The sequence below is a fragment of the Oncorhynchus masou genome, chromosome 16, assembly GCF_036934945.1.
Source record: "Oncorhynchus masou masou isolate Uvic2021 chromosome 16, UVic_Omas_1.1, whole genome shotgun sequence".
Taxonomy (NCBI): Eukaryota; Metazoa; Chordata; class Actinopteri; order Salmoniformes; family Salmonidae; genus Oncorhynchus; species Oncorhynchus masou.
Window position 1 is genome coordinate 21,869,802 of NC_088227.1, and position 24,612 is coordinate 21,894,413.

The 24,612-nt window shown below is 40.2% G+C and overlaps 1 protein-coding gene across 4 annotated transcripts in view; it reads left to right on the forward strand.

Annotated features, from left to right (window-relative positions):
- LOC135557668 (RAC-alpha serine/threonine-protein kinase-like) overlaps positions 1 to 24,612 on the forward strand; it is a 75,292-nt gene that overhangs the window by 29,075 nt on the left and 21,605 nt on the right. For all 4 annotated transcript variants that reach the window (XM_064991165.1, XM_064991167.1, XM_064991164.1 and 1 more), the window contains one exon: positions 18,424 to 18,604. In XM_064991165.1, coding sequence (XP_064847237.1) covers positions 18,559 to 18,604 — 46 coding nt within the window. In that variant the 5' untranslated portion in view covers positions 18,424 to 18,558. The remainder of the gene's footprint in view (positions 1 to 18,423; positions 18,605 to 24,612) is intronic.

Sequence of the window (24,612 nt, forward strand, 5' to 3'; positions counted from 1 at the left end):
GCTGCATGGAAAGGATTATTAATAAAATAAATGCAAATTATCAGTAAAATAATTACATAGCCTATAAATTGTATTTGTGCAGCAATAACATTGAACTTGGTGTGGTCTGTTGGTCCTTTTCTCACCACTTTAATATCTCACGCCCACGACAGTTTATAGATTTTGAATTTGAGTAATCCGCGCACTGCGAGTTCATCACGGTCTGCGTGAGCTGTGTTGCCCACCAACTTTGTACTGGCTAGCTATGTTAGTTTTTATTCATGTCAGCTAACGTCACTGGAGAGCTTCTTCAGAAGGGGTAAGGGAGCTAAAAGTCCTGTCTAATGCAGAGCCCGAGACTGCAAAAAAAAAAGAGCCTCAAAATGTGAGTCATACCTAAAATATGGTTTTATTGCTAAAGGTGACTCTCATGCTCCAAGCCCCCGGTGCGTAGTATGTGGATGGGCAATGACGCCCTTAACTGCTTCGGCACATTGAATGCAAGCACCCTGCACTTAAAGACAAACCTGTTGAAATTTGAGTGAAAACTTGAACTAGGACAGAAGCAAGTCTTGAAAGCCACCGCATCAACAAACTGAGAGTGTTATACTTACTGGCTAGCCGTATTGGTGAGGCCAAGAAGCCTTTCACTATTGGCGAGGAGTTGCTTCTACCTGCTGCCAAGGACATTTGCCGTGAACTCTTAGAGGCTGCAGCTAAAAAGATGGCACAGGTTCCTCTTACCACAGTCACTAGGCGAATTGATGAAATAGCATGTCTGTTTGGGCGGCTTTGTGATGAAGTGGACGCAGAGCACAAACACCTTCTCTTATACACAGAAGTCAGATGGCTATCCAGGGGGAGATGGCTTGCCAGAGTTGAGCTACGAGAACGCTGCAGAGATTTCTTTAACCTCTTGAAACTCCCCATCCCGGATCCGGGATTGTGACTAAGCCTCAGGCTCATTAGCATAACGCAACGTTAACGATTTCTGAAAATCGCAAATAAAATTAAAATAATGCGTTTGCTCTCAAGCTTAGCCTTTTCTTAACAACACTGTCATCTCAGATTTTCAAAATATGCTTTTGAACCATAGAAATTGACTAATTTGTGTAAGAGTATGCAAAGCTAGCATAGCATTTTGTGTAGCATGTAGCACGCAACATTTTCACAAAAGCCAGATAACCAAATAAATAAAATCATTTACCTTTGAAGAGCTTCGGATGTTTTCAATGAGGAGACTCCCAGCCACATACCAAATGCGCAGTGTTTCCTGAAAGCGTCTGTGTGTAGGAGAAATCGTTCCGTTTTCTACATTGCGCCTGGCTACCGAAACGAACCGAAAATGCAGTCACCTACAACGTGAAACTTTTTCCGGATTAACTACATAATATCGACCGAAACATGGCAAACGTTGTTTGGAATCAATCCTCAAGGTGTTTTTTCACATATCTCTTCATTGACATGCAGTTCATGGAAGCTTGCTTCTCTCCCTGTGCCCCATGGAAAAATACTGGCAGGTGACTTTTGCGCACCAATTTCGGCGCAGGACACCGGGCGGACACGTGGTAAATGTGGTCTCTTATGGTCAATCTTCCAACGATCTGCCTACAAATACGTCACAATGCTGCAGACACCTTGGGGAAACGACAGAAAGGGCAGACTCATTCCTCTTGCGTTCACAGCCATATAAGGAGATCATGAAAGACAGAGCCTCAAAAATCCTTGTCATTTCCTGGATGCCAAGTCATCTTGGTTTTGCCTGAAGCTCACGTTAAAGGGCACGCACAGAGAAGATATTTGTATTTCTGGACACGTCAGAGTGTTTTCTTTCGAACAGTAGCAATTATATGCATAGTCGAGCATCTTTTTGTGACAAAATATCTTGTTTAAAACGGGAACGTTTTTCTTCCAAAAATGAAATAGCGCCACCATAAGTGTAAGAGGTTAAGAAAAAAGTCACCACTGGCAGCACATGTCAATGACTGAATGGGTTGCAAAACTCGCTTACCTGTGTGACGTATTCAACCTGCTCAATGAACTCCATCTGTTACTTCAGGGGAGAATGACAACTATCTTTAAGTTGGCAAATAAAGTGGCTGCGTTCAAAGCTAAACTGGAACTGTGGGGATGGTGAGTGGACAGGAGCATATTTGTCATGTTCTAAACATTAGCGGGGATTTTGGGTGAGACTGAGACGGGGCTGTTTTTCTCCCAGCTGGTGCGTGATCACCTAGCTTCGCTGTCAATGGAGTTTGAGCGTTACTTCCCAACCGCCAAAGACCCACGAAGTGTGAAGGGATGGATCTACGACCCATTTGTCAATGTCCCAGGTGAATCGTCCATGTCTGTGCAGGAAGAAGATCAACTCCTTGAGGTTGTCAATGACGGTGCCCTTAAGTATGTTAGAGAACTTCATCTCTGCCGACCTTCTGGATTAAAATCAAGGCAGAATATCCTGAGTCACAAAAGTACTGAAAGTTGCTTTCATTTCCAACATCCTATCTCTGCGGTTTTCCACAGTGACTGCAACCAAAACAAAATTACAGAGTAGACTGGACATAAGAGACAGTGCCACTCTGTCCCTTATCACCCCTAGATGGGACAGTCTTGTTGCTGGGAAACAAGTTCAGGGCTCCCACTGATTCAGCGACTTGGTGAGTTAGTGTTTTTATTAAATGGTCATTAAGAGAAAATATAAAATATGCACTTTGATTTTATATCATCACGTTAGACCTACTTGAACTAAAATGTTATGAAAAAGCATCTATACTAAACTTATAGGCCTAATCGATGTCCTGGTCCGTATCGTGACCTCCCCTCGACGGCCTGTCCAGGAAAATATTGTCTATGAGACCAGTCCGTGGTGCAAAAAAGGTTGGACCACTGGTGTAAAGAATCGTTGTATCTAAACTGCTGTGAATGATCTTTTCCATAACCAAAAATATTTTGAAGCTGGTGTACAACGCTGTAAGTAAATGACGCAAAAATGAAACTTAAGAATGGGAAGTATAGATATAGCGTGCACAGAACATATCTACGGCTTCTGAGGCTTGCTTTCATGACTGACAGATCTATAACACTTTTCTATGTGAATTTGGACAGGTTGCCCAAAAAGTTACATTTTGCAGCTGTAACATTTTAAAATAAATAATAGTTTAACACTGTAGGCTTTTAAATTATATCAAATGCAACCATATATCTTTTCCAGTGATGAAGACATGGATGTCTCATGGGTGGGGTATGCACTTTCTGACCACTGCCATGGGCAAACATGTATGGAACGCTTTAAATCAAAAGGGACGCTGTCAAAGTGAATTCAAATGGATTTACCCATAAATGATCAAATAGTGAAAACAAACTGAAATCCTTTTGTCACATTGACTCAAGTCGTTGACCACACTGTCATCAGAATCCCTCAATGTCGACACAATGACTGCTAACGTCCCTTTCAAATGGCCAACACCACCTGTACTTTGAAGGGCACACGAGCGCTGTGCCGCCACTGGGATGAACCCATTGAACCATAGTCAAAACAAAACCCTGCTACTTAGTGCTCTCTGCAGCAAGCCACGTGTTAGGTAATGCTAAGGCATGACCACTGGCATGCCCCAAATCCCAGCTGTGGATGCATAAGGGTGCAGCTGCGTGGCATGTGGAAGAGGCCATCCTCTAACCACCCTCTTTTCCTGCTGTCTTTTATACACTCACTCGCTCTTCTCTGTAGCAGCTTTTCTAGGTTGCCTGACACTGGGGCGTGTGGTGCACACTTCACCATGAGCGAGGGCACAAATGTTGAACCTGGCTGTCGGGAAGGGTGGTGGCATCCTTAAGGGGCCTCTTTCCTCTACACCTCCCTCCTTTCCCCTCCACCATTATCTCCCTCTCTCTGTATCAGTCTTCTCTCTCACATACACTTCATCTTCCTCTCCTCCCCTCCCTCTCTGGCTTGGCCACGTGACCAGCTGAGGGAATTGGGTTCATTTGAGTGCTGTCGTGTGTTTTGAGTAAGCAAGTTTTTATTTGTATTTTATTTTTGAGGGAGCGAGTGTGTTGGCCACGGGCCCAGTCCATTTTCTTCCAGCAGCAGTGACTGGGTGGGTGGGCGAGCTTTGAGGGAGGAATGCTCTAGTTGGTAGCAGTGTGCCTGAACCAGAAGGAGTTGTCTGTGAGATTCCAAGGGGTGTGTGTGTGTTGCAAGTATGAGCCATTCTTGTGTGATATTTGGTATGCTAGCACTGGGTTTTGCGTGTGCCTGTTCGCTTGACATGACCATTTGTATCAAAACCTATAGGTGTTATTGTGAGAAAAGGATGTGTTTACTGCACATGTTTGTGGTCCCATGTGTTGGACTGCATGCTTTAGCTTGCAGCTTGCTTGGTGTGAGTATTTTAAAAAACAACAACAACATTTTACACAATGAATTTGCGCTGAACCTCTTGTCACTTAAAATGTATGCCAAACAAAAAACATTGATTTCAAAGTTTTAACAAACCATGCAACTCTATGCACAAGGACTACTTTTTAATTTATACTGAAACATTTACAAAAATATATTTACTGGAAGAACTGTGCAGATGCTCAGTTTGGTAACAGAATTTCGGTAAAATCTCCTTCACTTTTTCCAAAAACTTGACTAAATATCTGCTCTGAATTAGGATTCAATGACGTCTGCGGAAAAAAAATGGTGTGTCGGCTATGACATTGCACATTGACACAATCTATGTTGGTTATTGAACTACAATTAGTGAATTGTGATAATGGAATTTCTTCATGGGTGCCTGTACTATACAAAAATGCGTATTTATGGATGAGTAATTTGGACAGTAGAACAGAGTACAGTACATTAGTGTACTCAAATGTAGTATGCTTTACTGTGTACTGAACTATACTCTACTGTGCTGTCCAAACTTGTGAACCAATCTGTGGTTTGTGACTACTATGATTGCCCATTGTAGCCATTTCAATTGCAGAAATTCCATTACTGATTTGGAACCAATCATAGACAACTTTTTAGTTTACAGGAACACTGTTCTCGTTCAGTGCATTCCAAAGAGCCAGTCATAAGGGAGGGGGACGGAAAGGGTGTATTCCGCAGATTCTTTTTCTCCTTGGACTTGGTCTACCTTTTACCGCCTCTGTTCTCATTTGCCCAGGTTCCTTTTGAAGTTATCATCACCGGATAATTTCAAGGCAATTCCTATGGTCTGTCTGCGATTCATTATACTGTACATCCCATTCTGGGGGGAAAATTTGACGAGGGAAAATTGATAGTTGCATATCGGGATTAGAGGTCGACCAATTAATCGGAATTGCTGATTTAAAATAATAATAATAAAAAAAATATATATATATATTTTTTAAATTGGCCGATTTCAAGTTTTCATAACAATCGCAAATCGGTAATTTTGGATGCTGATTTTTATTTATTTTTTAAAACGTATTTTTTATTTTATTTTTTACACGAATGACAGATTTTTACCTTGTCAGCTCAGGGATTCAATCTTGCAACCTTACGGTTAACTAGTCCAACACTCTAACCACCTGCCTCATGAGGATCCTTCCTATTATGTGAATGCAGTAAGAAGCCAAGACAAGTTGCTAGCTAGCATTTAAACTTAATCAATCATAATCACTAGTTGTAACTACACATTGTTGATATTACTCGTTTATCTAGCGTGTCCTGCGTTGCATATAATCGATGCAGTGCGCTGTTGCAAAAAAGGACTGTTGCTCAAACGTGTACCTAACCATAAACATCAATGCCTTTCTTAAAATCAATACACAGAAGTATATATTTTCAAACCTGCATATTTAGCTAAAAGAAATCCAGGTTAGCAGGTGAAATTGTCACTTCTCTTGTATTCATTGCACACAGAGTCAGGGTATATGCAACAGTTTGGGCTGCCTGGCTCATTGTGAACTAATTTGCCAGAATTTTACGTAATTATGACATGAAGGTTGTGCAATGTAACAGGAATATTTAGATTGATGGATGCCACCCGTTAGATAAAATACGTAACGGTTCCGTATTTCACTGAAAGAATAAATGTTTTTGTTTCTGAGAGTTTCTGGATTCAAAAATATTAATGACCTAAGGCTCATATTGCTGTGTTATTATGTTATAATTAAGTCTATGATTTGATAGAGCAGTCTGACTGAGCGATGGTGGGCACCAGCAGGCTCATAAGCATTAATTCAAACAGCACTTTCGTGCGTTTTGCCAGCAGCTCTGTTTATGAATTCAAGCCTATCAACTCCGGAGATTAGGCTGGCAATACTAAAGCCTATAAGAACATCCAATAGTCGAAGGTATATGAAATACAAATGGTATAGAGAAATATTCCTATAAAAACTACAACCTAAAACTTCTTACCTGGGAATATTGAAGACTCATGTTAAAAGGAACCACCAGCTTTCATATGTTCTCATGTTCTGAGCAAGGAACTTTAACGTTAGCTTTCTTACATGCAGATATTGCACTTACTTTCTTCTCCAACACTTTGTTTTTGCATTATTTAAACCGTGTAATGAAGGACCAAAGATTTCAAGACTAAAAGTGATGTAAGTAGTAAAAATACAATCTAGTCCTTGGCCTATATCCTAATCTGATTTTGCAGGTCGTGTTCTTCATATTACTGTCTCTGGTAAACACACTATCAAATAAAATCAAAGTTTATTTGTCACTTGCACAGTGTATATAGATGTAAACAGTTCAGTGAAATGGTTTTAAATAGTGGGGTCTTCTATTTAAAAAAAAAAAAAACATTTTTTAAATGTAGCTATAATCCTAACTCTTAATGCGTTCAAAACAACTGGGAACTCAAGAAAAAAAAAATCCTTAGATTTTTCCAACTGTCATCCAACTCGGAACTCAGGCCACTTTCTGGAGCTCTGACTTTCCAACCTCAAGATCACTGATGTTATGATTTAAGAGTTCCCAGTTGTGAATGTGGCAATTTCTGAGATCCAAATAATATTACTCACAGATCATACACGTGACGCTAGCGAGCCAGCTAGCTAACAGTATACTTTAACTTGCACTTAAAATGACTTTCTGACTAAATTAGAAACATACAAAATCTGAAAATGTAGCTTGACCCTTACCTGTAAACGTTGCATTTAGTTAGATGTAATCTGGAGATGGGTGTTATACAACAACCTTCTTTCTGTTATCTTTTTGGACTCTCCACATTTGGCAATCATCTCTATGCTTCCAGCTGGCATTCTTCTGTGATGACATATTTTCTTCCCTCCATTGTCACCGGAAGACTACAATGTCTGGTTAAATGAAGAAAATGTTTTTACCTACCTAAATAAGGGGTTGCCTTATTGTCTGATTCATTTTCAGAGTCAGTCAGTATGGCACCATCATCCTCCAGAAAGTACAGAGCTTTGCGACAGCGCTATTAACTTCAGGGTAGCAATGTTGAGCAGTAGTGCAACTTTTTCAGTTCTTCATTATCATTTTCAAAAGCCACGGTTGGTAAGATTATCCACACATACTGAGCAGCACATGTTATAGATAGGAGCATGCTACATGGCAGACAAATCTAACCTCTCTCGGCATGTCTAGCCCACTCATTCTCAGACAATCATGGTTAGCGGGAAGGTTCGTGTATTTTTCCTTTGATAAACCAACTAGGCTCGTAATTTAACTAACTTATTTATTTATAGATGGCATACAAGTTTGTTAGAAAGGTACATGGAAGTTCACATGTTCCAGAAGATAATTTCTGCCAAAAAATGCATACAAGTGAAAACTTCATACCTTTCCTGTGGCGTGCGCCGTAAGCCTAGTTTCTTGAAATGGGTCACATTATGGTGAGCTTTGTTTTAGATCATCGAATCACAATAAAATCATAGTATGGAATTGCAATGCGTATCGGCACCTAAGTATCATTCATATCGTGAGGTCCCTGGCAATTTACAGCTCTAACATATACCTAGGTCTGTGATACCAGTATTGCAATATTTTTTTCCTTTGCGACAAAACCTCGAAGCAGACAACTCTTTTGGTCCTTTTTAAAAACCTGCTTTATGTAAGATATTGTGTGCTATAGCTTGGAAAATACATTTTTGGATGACGACATTACAGGGCTGCAAGACCTTTTTAGCGTGGTGTTTATGTTAATGGACAGCTTCCCACCAAGTCGAAGCAATGAAAAACAACTCTCATTCTCCCCCCTTCCGGGCTCCCTCACCTAAATCTCTAGGTAGTCCTGTCAGCCTTCTTCCTCTGCTGTGTAGCATGAGTGTTTTAACACTGGGGCTCCTTGTGCTACCAAGCAACAAAGGTCACTGCAAGGTCAGTGTGACTTCCTGCTTGCCTCAATGCAGACAAACTGCCATGTTTTCACATCTGGGCGCACTGTACTACCTCCCTGGTGAACCAAACTAACTCCCCAGGGAGACATTACATTCAGACAACCACTTGACCCTTTGTCCTGCACAGATCAAAGGCCATCCCAGGGCCAGAGTAGACTTTCCTAATATTCTGAGGGGAGATTACATGCATATTTTTGTGTTAAAGTAACTGCCCAGTGAATCTCTTAAATTCATATTATGTTAACTCACACCCAGATAATGTTGACACTTAACCCCACCTCAAAAAATAATGGTTGCTATTTCCTCAGAACATGTCATCTCCCTGTGAGGATCAGCGGTCTTGAGGAGAATGAGCTGGCCAATCAGCACATTAAATTTTTTTGTAACCTTTTATATACCCATACCATTCTGTTAGGTTATGCCCACACCATTCCAACATTGAACAGCTTCTAGCCAAGGTAGCCAAAATAATGGGCAACTGGGCATTTTTATAAATTATCCTTAGAATGATGTTAATTAATTCAAGAATCACACCTGTGTGGAAGCACCTGCTTTAAATATATACAAAAGGAGGACTTCCGGTGACAGTTTAGAAAATGTCTGCCTAGTTCTTCGTACAGCACATCGGTTGGGTCAAGTATTTGCTCTAAGCATTATAATAACGTACACAAAGTGGAAAATAGGAAAAGGTTGTGGAGCTTCAACAATAGCCCGTAACAAGACCGCAGAAGATATAATCGTCAATGAAACAGATGGCTAATGCTAGCGCAAATAAGCTAGCAGCAGCAAAATAACCCTCATTTCGTGAGGTGATAGAGGAATTGAGCGAGGCGCTCACAGGCTTACGAGAGGAACTTCGAGAAGATATATACGAAAATAACTGAGTTCAAGAAGGACATTAACCAGACTCGACAAACAAAATTATACAGCATATCTACAAGAATGGGGGATGCAGAACAGCACATTGGGGAAATGGACACATGGAACACTGCAGTCAAGAAAATACTTGAACAGTCTTTGAAAAGCCTTCATGCACTACAGGCAAAAGTGACAGAACTCAAAGGTTTTTCACATTGAAACAACACTTTATTCCGTGCAGAGGGCGCAGAAAGACTCTGCCCAAATTCGTGGAGGGTCTATTCAAAGAAATACTTGAAGACAACACTGACCTGGGGATCGAGAGAGCACACCATGCTCTGCCCCCCCCCGCCACCAAGATCCATAGTATTATGGTTCTTTAATCATGACTACGCGGGAGATACTGAAAAGGAAGGAATACACCCCCATCAAGAAAGCACTTAGCGGTATTTCGCTTCCAAATACCATTCCCGGCAAAATTGTGCGTATTTCAGGATAATGGCCCGGTTACATACGAGCGTGCAGACGAGGCGGCTGAGGACCTGTCGTCGAGGGGCATCCCAGTGGAGTATACCGCAAGGAGAAAGGCATCTTTAACGGCGGAAATACTCGAGCAGGCCCTCCCATGGATCATTTTCGGCAAGCAGTGTCAAGGAAAGCGGGAAATCACCTCGGTAAGAAGATGATCACATTCGAGAGACTCAGGCATTTCCAACGAGAAGATGGAAGACACTGAATCGGATTTAAGACTTAATGGTTACCGCTAGCTGTTGAGACCTATTTGGTTGTTACTGATGATATTGCAATAGGAGAAATTAGGGATGCACGTTTATCGGTGAACATATCGTAATTGCCCGACATTAGCTAAAAATTGCCGACATCGGTGTTGGCCCAGATGTCTGGTTTAACGCCTATTGTTAAAAACCGATGTCAAAGCTACCGTGCATACCTACATAACATAACGTAATGACGCCCACAATGTCTGTGTGGATCGAGCAGTCGTTTGAAAGAGTAAAAATGTCAGCGAGCCAACTCGAAATCCTTATAAGCCAAGATGATTGAATTCATTGCCCTTGACAATCAACTGTTCTATGTTGTGGGTGACATTGACTTTTGCCGACAGGTCGAGCACCAATACAACCAGCCTGAAAACAATGACCGTAGTCATTTTCATCATTGATAAAAATAATTTAGGAATCCTTGTAAGTATTAGCTAGGTTACCACTTGTTGATCGGTTCATAAAAATAAATAGCTAGCCAGCTAATTTACCCAGTTGCTAACGTTATAAGTAGCCAGCTAGCTTCATCTGGCTAGTGAGGCTGGGCCTGGTTGTGTTGTGAAGCTAGCCACAATGAGGATTAGGCACAATAGTGGACTTTGCGGTTAGCATTACAATAAAAGTATGGCAATTCTACTATTTGTATTCATTTGCATCACTGTCAATGACTGACAGTGACGCAAATGAATATAAATATATGTATGGCATACTTTTATTTTGAAGGCTAACAGCAAAGTCCACTATTGTGCCTAATCCGTATTGTGGCTAGCTTCAAAATAGATGGGTCCGGCCACCATTAATCAAATAAGAACTGTCTTAACCCCTAATTGATATTTTAGATGATGACACCTAGCTATGTAGCTAGCTAACTAGAGCAACTGAAACAGATTGTTTGCATCATGAGGAAGTTAGCTTTTTCTTTATGACTAGCACTGTAGTTGCGTGAGACAACTTTACCAGCATCACAGCATATGTATCAATGAATTGTTGTGACATATGAGTGATAGTGTAATAACTACGTAAAACGATTAAAGCCTTTACATTATTGTGCCGTGCAGTCATATTCAGGTACTGATTGGTCAACAAGCTTATTTGACGTGTATCTATTGACACGCAAAGGCCCAAACGGCATTCCAAAGATATCCTGGTTGAGAATGAACAATGAAACAGCACAGCAAGTAAGTGAAATAAATAGGTTTTGAGTATGTTTACTGATAGTGGGGACATATGTAAATGCCAATAAACTTTTTGTTGTTGTGTGTGTGACCTTTTAAGTAGGGAAGTCAGTTAAGAACAAATTCTTATTTACAGTGATGGCCCGGATGCTGCTGGGCCAATTGTGCGCCGCACTATGGGACTCCCAATCACAGCCGGATGTGATACAGCCTGGATTGGAACCAGGGACTGTAGTGACGCCTCTTGCGCTGAGATGCAGTGCCTTAGACCGCTGCATCCGTGTGTGTAACTATTTAACTGTACAAGAATGCTTAAGGCTGCAAAAATGTTCAATGTTGGTATTTTTGTCAAGGAAAATATAGAATATCGTTATCAGTCAAATGTTATATCAGTGTGTCACTAGATAAAATGTTTCCCCATTTCACCCCCCCCCTTAATGCTGAGCAAGGGTAAGTAGCCAAAAGTGTTTTCTTGAAGGATACATTTTTGTATGATCACATTAACATTATCACATGTCTATTAGCTCATGATTAATGACACATTGACAACGGGGTGACAGAAGGGCATATCAAGGGGAGGATTCATGATATGCACGCATGACCTACAGTGGGGCACAAAAAAGTATTTAGTCAGCCACCAATTGTGCAAGTTCTCCCACTTAAATTACAGGCCTCATCTTTTTAAGTGGGAGAACTTGCACACTTGGTGGCTGACTAAATACTTTTTTGCCCCACTGTATATACTTGTCGCTTTTCACTTGTTGCTTATACACGTTGGTGAATTACAAAATATTTTTGGTTCTTACAGGTCCTGTTTGACTGCATTGCGCATTTTTATATTTGAGCGAGGGGTACCACCTGCGGACAGGCTCATCCCCTCAAACCCCAGAGACAAGAGACAGTCCTCTGACATGGGAGTCAAATACCAAAGTATTTCCCCACTTTGGTTTACTATATCGTTCTTGATTTATCGTTAATTTTTATGCTCATAGTTAAGCAGGCAGATATGGTGCACAGGTCTTTTTTCATTTATATCGATGCATCATTGGGAATATAAGGTCATAAGTCTCAATGTAAATGGACTGGGGAGTGACATCAAGAGAAGTAATGTAATAGCAAAGATGAAACGGGAGAGAGGTGACATACTATTCTGGCAGGAAACGCACTTATCCACACCTGAACACGAGAAACTCAAGAAAATGGGATATAGGAACACTTTTTTTTTTCTTACAAAATGGGAAGAAGGGGAGTTGCAATCTTGATCCCAAATTCAGTTAATTTTGAGTTTGTCAGAAATGAAAGATCATAATGGAGTTTACCTTACTCTGATAGCAAACCAAGAAATACTCTATGGAGGCTTAATACAAGCATGCTGTGAGATCCAGCATTCAAGGAATCGGTAAAGACCGACTTGAACGTCTATCTGGAGAATAATGATAACGGTGAAGTATCTTACATGTAAATTGGATGAAATACAGAATGCTTTTGAATCCTATTACACATCTGTACAAGCCACCAGAAAATGCAGATGCACAGACAATAGAGAATAAAAAAATATAAAAACTATCTCCCCTCAATTGGGGCAGAGCAAAATGATAACAAACTTCGGAAGTAACTACTGAAGAAATTATTAAAGCAATATCTAAAAGTAAACAAGTCTCCAGGCACTGATGGCTTCCCTTTTTTTAGAATGGTTCAAAGCCTTCAGAGAACAACTAACACCTACTTAAGGCCTGTTTTTAACTGGACTTTGCGGGAGGGGAGGGTTTTCCACCATCTTGGAGAGAAGCCATCATATCTGTAATCCCAAAAGGGGGTAAAGGTAAGAAGTAAATATTTTTTTTTAAAGAGGATCCTCCTGGAAGATGTATTTTGGGAGAGAGGAGTAAGCAGTCAAACTCCTGAAACCAATAGCAGTAGCCATTACATGGATTGAGGGAGAAAATTCCATCCTGTCTGATGTTCACTCTGCTTGCAGATGTAAGAGAAATCCATACTGCCCTGCCCACTTCACGGTTGCTCCAAGCAGAGGAAACTGCAGTTCTGAAATGCATCAAAAAGCATGAGGACTTCTGCCTGAAGCCCATGCACCCCGCAGTGTACATGTTGGACCCCAAGTATGCTGGTAAGAGCATCCTGTCTGGTGCAGAGATCAACAAGTCCTATGGTGTCATCACTACCGTGTCTCGCCACCTTGGCCTGGATGAGGGAAAGTTTCTTGTCAGTCTGGCGAAGTACACTTCCAAGCAAGGGCTTTGGGATGGAGATGCAATATGGCAGTTGTGTCAGCATATCTCATCAGCCACCTGGTGGTAGTGACTTTGTGGATCTGAGGCTCTTTCCCCAGTTGCCTCATCCTCCAAATCCCACCAACATCAGCTGCCTCAGAGCGCAACTGGTCCTTGTTTGGGAACACACACCAAAGCATGCAACAGGCTGACCTACACATTTTTGGGTTTTTGAGCCTGAAAACAAGCCATCAAGGTTGGAAAGTGATAGTGAAGATGAGTCCTAAGTCTGATGTTCAAGAGCTGGACATTAAGGTCCAGGGAGAAGACATGGAAGCCTGAGAGGAAGACAACCAAAGCTTTAGTCTTGAAACTATAGTTTTACAGATGTATGTTGATGTTTTTGGGTGATGCGATGGATCATTGGACATTATTCAATATTCCCTTTTGTTGTTCAGTGAAATCATGTGATGAGTCAACTTTCTAAATTAAAGTTCTATTCGTAACTAAATTGTTTCATTTTCTATTGGAAGGATTTAATCATTTGCAATTGTCTACTTATGATAAGGTGAAAGGTTTGATTGTCCCCATATGCTATGGTAAATATATCAATGCACAAAACATTACATTTAAATTGTATTAATATGCATATATTTCTGTTAATTCCCACAAAGTTTCCACAACTGAATATTCCCCAAAATATGTAACCGTACCTCGAGCACCTCAAATGAATCCAAGTATTCACTAACGCATACAACTTGGAGTAAAAAACAACAACCTCTTTACTTGGGTATTCAATCCTCAAATAAATATTCTACAAACTATATTAAAAAGAAATGGGAGCAGGACCTTGACATTGAAATAACTGATGAAACATGATTGAACATATTAGACATTTACATTTAAGTCATTTGGCAGACGCTCTTATCCAGAGCGACTTACAAATTGGTGAATTCACCTTATGACATCCAGTGGAACAGCCACTTTACAATAGTGCATCTAAATCATTTAAGGGGGGGGTGAGAAGGATTACTTTATCCTGTCCTAGGTATTCCTTAAAGTGGTGGAGTTTCAGGTGTCGCGGAATGTTGACCGGGTTGTTGAAGTTCTATTCGTTAGACGTTGGCTAGCTGTTGGCTAGCTAGCAGTATCTCCTACGCTAGCAGTATCTCCTACGTTAAGGACGACAAATAGCTGGCTAGCTAACCTCGGTAAATTAAGATAATCACTCTAAGTCTACACACTCTAAACTACACAATTATCTTGGATACGAAGACAGCAAAGACAACTATGTAGCTAGCTAACACTACACTAATCGAGTCGTTCAGTTGAGTGTAATAGTTTCTACAGTGCTGGTAGACGGTGGACGTTAGCTAGCTGCTGGGCAGATAGCAGTGTAGACTACGTTAGGACGACGAAATACGATAATTACGCAATTATCTTTGATACAAAGACGGCTATGTAGCTAGCTAAGAAGAAATTGCTAAGATTAGACAAATCAAACCGTTGTACTATAATGTAATGAAAAGTTATACTACCTGCGGACCGAAGTGTAGATGCGACCGCTCGCTCCAACCCGGAACCCGGAACCTGGAGACTCAACATGGAGAGAATTGTGTTGGAAGAAAGTTATTTCTTCATAACACCTAAACTGAAATCAAAACAGGCTGGCTCCCTACACCGTTGTTGGAGAGAATGTGGGCTATCAAGGGTGGATCACTCTCATATCTTTTGGACCTGCTCTGCAATCACCTTACTGGGGAGAAATAAGATCGAACATTGGAAAAATAATGGGATTTGACAGAACAAACATGAATTTCTTTGTACTTGGGTGAAATACCTGAACATACGCAATAGAGAAAAGTACCTCTTGAAGGCAGCCAGTAAAAAGGCTTTCACTAGGAAATGGCTACAAAAATGTGTGCCAGATCCTTTTTCTTCTTTTACTTGTACTTTCTCTGTTCCTCAATAACAAATATTTGTATACACACACACATGCCTCTTCAAATGAGTGGATTTGGCTATTTCAGCCACAGTTTAGAGAAGGCCCTTTCCTGTTTCAGCATGACAATGCCCTTGTGCACAAAGCCAGGTCCATACAGAAATGCTTTGAAGTGATTGGTGTGGAAGAACTTGACTGGCTTACAGAGCCTAGACCTCAAACCCATCGATTACCTTTGAGATGAATTGGAACGCCGACTGCGAGCCAGGCCTAATCGCCCAACATCAGTGCCCGACCTCACTAATTCTCTTGTGGCTGAATGGACAAGTCCCGGCAGCAATGTTCCCACATCTAGTGGAAAGCCTTCCCAGAAGAGTAGAGGCTGTTAAAGCAGGAAAGGGGGGGACCAACTCCATATTAATGCCCATAATTTTGGAATGAGATGTTCGACTAGCAGGTGTCCACAAACTTATTGGTCATGTAGAGTATTTTGCATCCCTCGTTTACTCCATGTTTTTCATTTATTTTGGCAGTTACCTGTATCTGGCAGCTCGTTATTTACTCAAACAAATAATCTGGTGGGCTATGGTCGACAAAGGAGCTAGCATGTTTAAAAATGGCCGGTCTTTGTTTTGGCCTTCTGAGCAGTTCACTGCTGGAACCTGTTCTTTTTACTCCAGGTGAAATGATACTTGATAGGTAGGTCAAAAAAATTAAGGTGCAAAGTAAAGACTGTTAGTAGCTGCTAGATGGAGTGTGCAATGTAGTGCAGTGGGGAGGGAACTTGGAAGTCGTTGAATGACATCTCTGTCTCAACCACATGTTATTTATTATCTGCAAAGACGTGCAGAAAATGTACATCTGGAATGTATTGCCAGAGACCTCACAATATGTTATCGCCATACTTAGGTGTCAATACGATATGTATGGCATTTCTCATATTGTGGTTTGATGTTTCAAACATATTCCTCACCATGTGTCTGCTGCAGATGGATGAGAGAGCCATGAGTTGTTTTTTTTTTTGATCAGTCACGGAAATAAGTGCAGAAAACAAATTGTCTCCCTATTTAAAGATGTACTATGCATGAATCGCTCTGCCATTTCCTGATTACTAAAATTCAACTAGTTTGACAGAACAAGCACGTATAGTGTAGAGAATCATTGTACCATCTAAACCACTGAAATATGTTTTTTCAGCTGTTTAAAGCTGGTGTACAAAACAAAGTAAAAGACTCAACTTAAGCACGGGAAGCATGGAAATGGCACACACAGAACAGATCTACCTCTTCTTAGACTTGCTTTCAATGATAATGACAGCTCTGTAACTCACATTTCATTGTCAATTTGGTTGGTCGTACAAAGTTACATTACCGTTCAAAAGTTTGGGGTCACTTTGAAATTTTCCATGAAAACATACATGAAATGCGTTGCAAAATTAATAGGAAATATAGTCGAGACATTGACAAGGTTATAAATAATAATTGTGTTCTTCAAACTTTGCTTTCATCAAAGAATCCTCCATCTGCAGCCATTACAGCCTTGCAGATCTTTTGACATTCTAGTTGTCAATTTGTTAAGAGATTTCACCCCATGCTTCTTGAAGCACCTCCCAAAAGTTGTATTGGCTTGATTGGCACTTCTTACGTACCATACGGTCAAGCAGCTCCCACAACAGCTCAATAGGGCTGAGATCCGGTGACTGTGCTGGCCACTCCATTACAGACAGAATACCAGTCGACTGCTTCTTCCCTAAATAGTTCTTGCATAGTTTGGAGCTGTGCTTTGGGTCATTGTCCTGTTGTAGGAGGATATTGGCTCCAATTAAGCGCTGTCCACTAGGTATGGCGTTGCAAAATGGAGTGATAGCCTTCCTCCTTCAAGATCCCGTTTACCCTGCACAAATCTCCCAGTTTACCACCACCAAAGCACCCCCAGACCATCACATTGCTTCCACCATGCTTGACAGATGGTGTCAAGCACTCCTCCAGCATCATTGAATTTTTTTCAAAAACTAGGATATGTTTGAGTGACCCCAAACATTTGAATGGTAGTGTACATATTGTAGTTTAAAGTGATGGGGAAAACAAGCTATTAATGGAAATTACTAATATAATAAATATCGGAATCTCAAATAATATTCCGATTGAATGTAACTGTATTGCTACCCCCCATCACTAGAATGCACTTGGCATATGCTGTGCTAGACAGCACCTGCTGTCTGTTGAAGACAATACAGTATCAGAATGTGAACCTGCATTACCCCCTCTATAATGCAGATCTTCTGTCAGTGCATTCAATAAGCTCTTTTCATGCCTTTTCATTTCACCCCGATAAACAGTGGTGCAATTTATTTTAATATCATTGGGTTGCAGTCAGGGGCAGGATTTCCAGAAACAAAGGATTAGCACAAATTGAGCCCCTCAATGCTTGCTAACGGATATTTTTACAATTATATGAAAACTTTTTTTTGCACTAATATGAATCATGGTATTGTGATCATAGTGTAGTTACAGTACAATAGTATACTTATTAGGCCTACCAAAATAATGCTGAAATTTCACTCGTACACCTGAGGCTAACTACCTGACCTAACCTGGGAACCATCTAGATTATAATTCCATTACGTGATACATGTGGCATTGCACAAAATATATATCCAGGGGATGATAATGAAGCAATATTTCCAGTGTTGAGATATATGGAGGGATAAGTGGGGTTAGCCATAACAAAGTAGAATGATTTGACAGCTGCTAAAGGGTCTGCATAGTTCTATGTCCCTGTGCTTTCAGTTACAGTAAGGGTCTTGTACTAACAAATACCAGAGGCTTGTTCAGGAGGATGCTACGACAGAAATAGGAACATGTAACATTTCATTTGCCGTTTATGTGTAGTAAAACTGTAATGATATTAACATTGTTAACATTTTGTTAACGGTGATTTTGTAAGTGCTTTGTATAGTAAGTAACTTGGTGTTTTTGTGCAATAAGCACTGATTGACATTTTTGTAATTCTTGTTTCTTTGTCTCTAAATGTTGCTCTCACTTGTTAATATTTGCAGCACTTAAGAATGTGTAATTTGCTGGATTTGAACTGGGATGCATTTCTTCCTTATTCGTCTTTTAACCTCCCAATAGGTAAACAGTGCTGGCTGAAACCTTCCCCAGCACTAGACCGCTCCTGATTTGAGTGAAGGGGACGAGAGTGACGCCTCCTTCTGTGGGACCACCTCAGCGGACAGAACCCCTCCCCCCATTCTTCCACGGGCCACCATGGGTGAAGTAGTCATTGTGAAGGAGGGATGGCTTCACAAACGAGGTAATACCTATACCCTCGATCTCCACCACCCTCTTACCTAAGGCTTTGGAAATCACACACAATCTAACATATATGTTGCCTCTGTCCTGCTTTGAAATAAGTGTAGATTTTGTTGCTTTTTCTGATTATGTTTGCATGCTTTTCAATTAGCCAACCTGTTGTCTCTTGAGATAAAAGGGCATATAAAGTCGTCCCTGCGTCACACGTTTCTGAGATTGCTTCCTGTTTCAGCTCCATTCATCGATAACCAGGTCTACAATGCAAATGATGCAATGTTTACTGTCTATAAGAATGTTTATGGCCCCTATGAATGTTTATGGTCCATAAAAATGTGGTTCCTGACACCTAAGGCCTGTGACTACATCCTCATAACAAACCTGTTAGTGTACACACTAGTAGAGGTTATATCAGGGCATTTGTAAAAGCTGATGAGAAATGTTTTATGTGTAAAACATTTGCCAATTTCTGGGGGGGGGCATATCCATTTAACTTTAAAGCTGTGTTTTTCAACCTGTCTCTTGTTTTGGATTAGTCTTTGTGCAGATTGAACTCTGGGTCTCTGCTGTGACCCAGGCAATTCCATGTGCATATTTTCCGGTTCCATCTGGAATTGGTGTGTTTTCCACTCGCACCTGCTTCTCCATTGACCCTTTCCGTGTTCTATAAACAAAGAAATCGACACCCCCCCACTCTATTAACTAACTGTTGCCAGCATACGCTAGGGTTGGGCGATATGGCCAAAATATTATCATGGTATTTCAAAGAAATTGGATGGTTGGTAGCATTTTTTTTTTTTTCAATAATACAAGTTGTACATTTTGCTTTGAGTAGTGACTGATCCCAGGGTGGCAACACATCCATTCTCAGTGATTTCAGTAAGTCTGTCCATTCTGATTGTTTTATACTGTTCAATTCAACTTCAAACAAAACACATTTCAGCACTTTCATCATTTCTGTACTTCCTGCACTCAATTGCGGTGGTGGAAAGAGTACCCAACTGTCATACTTGAATAAAAGTAAAGATATGTTAAGAAAATTACTCAAGTAAAAGTAGGTAACCCAGTAAAATACTACTTGAGTAGAAGTATTTGGTTTTAAATATACTTAAGTATCAAAAGTAAATGCAATTGATAAAATGTACTTAAGTATCAAAAGGTAGAAGTAATTTCAAATTCCTTAAGCAAACCATTTTTAAAATGTATTTACAGATGGCCAGGGGCACACTCCATCAATTTACAAACAAAGCATTTGTGTTTAGTGAGTCCTCCAGATCAGAGGCAGTAGATGACCAGGGATGTTCTTTTGATAAGTGCATGAATTGAATCATTTTCCTGTCCTGTTAAGCATTCAAAATGTAACTAGTAGATTTGGGTGTCAGGGAAAATGCATGGAGTAAAAAGTACTGTATTTTCTTTAGGAATGTAGTGAAGTAAAAGTAATCCAAATTAAAGTACAGATACCAAAAAAACAATTTTAAGTAGTACTTCAAAGTATTTTTACTTAAGTACTTTACACCACTGCTCAATTGAGAATTTCCCTACTGCAGCGTAGGGCTGCATGATATGGACAAATCATCTAGGACTTATTTTTAACCAAATGTTGCAATTGCGATTTGACTTGCTAATTAGAGCAAAACTGTTGGAATCATGAAAATAAAATGACTAGTCTAATTCTATAGTTAGAATGTAATAGTGGGTACATTGAATACAGTGTTTGAGATGACAATGAATTAAAATGCTAGGGAGGAGTTATTGTGACAGGGTAGGAACCAAAGTGTTTCCTAGGGGACCCTATAAGCTTTGGTTGGCTACATTGCATGTTTTCTCTTAGCTACTTCATGTATCTAACATATTCTTGTTTTGCATATTCCTCTTGATTTAGAAGATACTGTTGCACAAACAACAAGCTGATTTTAGGTCTACGCCATCACTGGTATTATCAGGCTGTATTAGCTAGCTGCGTTTGCTCTAACTCAGTACATTTATTAGCTAGCTAGCTAGCTATTAGCATCTCACAAGATTTAGGGCAACTTGCTAAGAAAATTCATACTAGCTGTTTGCTGATGTAAGAAACATGAACTAATAATGTAATTTGTAGAACGTTAGTGGATTTATATTAAGACGCAAAGTGAAAACGGCATCGTTGTCATCAACATTGTTGCATGTTCTGCATTGACCATGCAGACTGAATGCAAGTGTCTCGTTGTTGAGGAACGTCAAATGCACTCCTTGAGTGACAAGGGGCGTGGCTAGGTCTGTGTGGCACAGAGAGAGATGACTCAAGTAGCTAAGTAAACTATAAAAATTGACATCACATTCAACAAACCAAACATTCAAATACCGGTATAGAAGGTAAAGTAAAAACCCAAACCAGTCCATGCATCAATACCGGTATATCATAACATATGGTGTACGCCGTTAAGCCTCAACATAGCTTTAGCCACGGGGACGACCAGATTGCAACAATGAAAAACATTGGTTTTCACACATGAAATCTTCTAAGATAGCCTATACTGGATATAATATATTTTACGGACTCTCCAATATGGTATTTTCTAACAAATGGTGTTATTGGGTTGTGTACAACACCCAATTCAACCAGAGGCCAACTTTCTGGAAAAGCCAGGCGGCGCAATGAAGCAGGGATTAGGGTGTGGCTGAGGATTGCAGCAGCAAGATTCCTACTACACAAACTGTGGAAGCTGGACGGTCGGAGTTTGCAAGGCCATTGGGTTTTTACTGGAGAGTCCTACCCCCCCTCCCTCCAGCCTTGGCCAGTCAGACAGTCGGACAGTGTAGCGCCGTGGCTAGGAGTTGGGGGTCATCCCAGTTCAGCTATGCAGACAGACCCCACCCAGAATGGCTCTGGGCCCTGATCAAAAGGAAGGCAGCCAGTGCTGGATTTGCGCCGCTTGATGTGGCGGGGAGCCTGTTTTGTCCACAAGGGATTTGGAGATGTTTTCTCTCTTGATGTGACCATGGTGACATCACCCACAGGAAACTATGAAGGCTGCAGAGTGGTTCTGTCAGGCATTTTCTGCTTAGGGTGGATTTTGCCCACCTGTCACTCAAATATCCTACAACAAATTTAGTTTAGCAGCGTTTCCCCTAGGATTTTTTTTCAACAGTGGTGGCAAAGGAAGTGAAGGGGGAGGGGTAGTGGGTGTGTCCAATAGCATGGCCTCCAACTGAAAGTTTAGTGGCCCTCTTGGCCGCAGAGACTAAATTACTTAACTCTACTCGGCCTGACCCATTTTAGTCGATTTGGAATTGTTTGGTCGATAGGCTGTTGGTCGATCGAGATTTATTTAGTCGAGCAGTAGCAATAATAATCATGGTGTACAAGACACCTGTCCGATTCTTGCATGTCTGTGTACTGATTAGAGGTCGACCGACTAATTGGAATGGCCGATTTTTAATTAGGGCCGATTTCAAGTTGTCATAACAATCGGAAATCGGTATTTATGAGCGATTTTTAAATAATTTTTTAAAATACGTTTATTTAACGAGGCAAGTCGGTTAAGAACACATTCTTATTTTCAATGACTGCCTAGGAACGGTGGGTTAACTAAGTTGCTAGCTAGCATTAAACTTAACTTATAAAAAACAATCAATCACTAGTTAACTACACATGGTTGATGGTATTACTAGATATTATCTAGCGTGTCCTTCATTGCATATAATCTGACTGAGCATACATGTATCTGACTGAGCGGTTGTAGGCAGAAGCAGGCGTGTAAACATTCATTCAAACAACACTTTCGTGCGTTTTGCCAGCAGCTCTTCGTTGTGCGTTGCACTGTTTATGACTTCAAGCCTATCAACATTATTTAAACCAAATTGAACATGTTTCATTATTTACTTGAGGCTAAATTGATTTTATTGATGTATTATATTAAGTTAAAATATAAGTGCCCATTCAGTATTGTTGTAATTGGCATTATTACAAATAAATAAAATAAAAATCGGACGGTATCGGTATTCTGCTTTTTTGGTCCTCCAATAATCGGTATCGGCGTTGAAAAATCATAATCGGTCGACCTCTAGTACTGATCCATGGGGATGGCACAGTCCATCAGACATTTGCTACTGAAGTTGTATGTGGTTATATTATGTAAGAACAAATAAAAATATATATTTTACAAATGGGTTTTCTTCCGCGTTGGATAGTGGTTGCTGTCTGCGGTTCTGAAATGCATCAGTGCGCTGTTGAATTGGCGCCTTTTCATAGACCATGTTGCCATGTGCATAATAGCGAAGTTAACCAGCATATCGGTGTTGCGAACAATGGGGCGGAGGCAGCAGCAGAGTTAGATGAGACAACAGCCCTTGCCTTAATTGTTGAGTAAAAGTGAGGAGAGATATGGGAAACCCCAACTTAATTAGGTCTTTAAATCAATAGCTTGACTGTTTATTAAATGTACTTGGCTTTATAAATCATATCTATAGAAATGACAACCTGCTTCTGTTGCCTGTTTGAGTGTTTAACAGTCTACTGATTCCATGAATACCAGGCCTCATGTAACCGCAACAACCACTCATGTAACCAAAACAAGTACACAAATTCTGCTGTTTTGATATGCTGAAATAAAGGCTTCACACTTTTTTTCCGTTAGACCAGCCTCTGATATTATATTTAATTTAGTGTCTACACTGTTCCAAATGGTCTATATATATATATATATATATATATATATATATATATATATATATATATATATATATATATATATATATATATATATATATATATATATATAAATAATAATAATTGCCACTTTTTCCTTGATCTCCTTATTATTTATTATAATGATAATAATAACAATGTCATTATCATTAGTAGGCTTAGTATAGCAGCTTTGTATAACCACCATTGAGCTGTATGCTTAAGAGCGCATCCTGTTTAGTCTTAATACCATAACTAACTTCGGCCTATATTTCAATTCTTAAATAGGCTACTGTATCAATCAATCATTTATTCGTTAATGTCATCACACAGCAAATGAGTCATTTATGATTTGAAATGCAGTAAAGCATTTTAGTTTTAAATAAAAGGGATGGTTGAATAATTAGTGTAAACAAATAGGCCTAAATCTTTCATTTCTCTAATTTGCTTAACGAATGAATGTGACTGTTTTTAGTCTTTGCTGTAATAAAGGCTTTACCCCAAAAAACATACTTTGTCCAAATGGTCAGAAAACGTATATTGTAATGTAACAGCACTTGTTTGGCACACAAAATATGCACGCAGCGCTTGCCCCTTACTGGTGATCAAGAACAAAGTATTTTCCACAACTAGCCATTTATTCCACACATCTGACTTCCCCTTTACCTCCTGAGCAACCAGTAAACATTCCCCCGTTCAAGTTTATTTGTCACGTCCTCTCAATCCATTTTGCTGTCGTGTTACGCTGGCCAGAGTTTACATGTGTCAGTAAAGAGAGCAACGGTTGAGGAAATGAGGGATTTCGGTAAGAACTTTAAAGTCAGACTTGGCTGTAATTATGTTGCTGTCGTGGTCGCTGCAGCAGGGAGGTGAGGGAGACGACAGGTGCTAGTCAGTCACTCAATGTTTATTTATTTTTTTGCGTAGCAAGTATGTGCCAGATCCAGTGCAACCTAATCAATTGCGGTCAGACTCCATCTAGTAATTTGTCTTAATTATTTAATCAAACAGTTTGCTTAAAGGATCAGACAAGCTCAGTGCGTATAAACTCAGCAAAAAAAGACACCTCCCCTTTTCAGGACCCTGTCTTTCAAAGATAATTTGTAAAAATCCAAATAACTTTACAGATCTTCATTGCAAAGGTTTTAAACACTGTTACCCATGCTTGTTCGATGAACCATAAACAATTAATAAACATGCACCTGTGGAACTGTTGATAAGACACTAACAGCTTAGACGGTAGGCAATTAACCTCTCTGGTACAAGTGGGACGTTAGCGTCCCACCTCGACAACAGCCAGTGAAATTGCAGGGCGCCAAATTCAAAACAGAAATCTCATAATT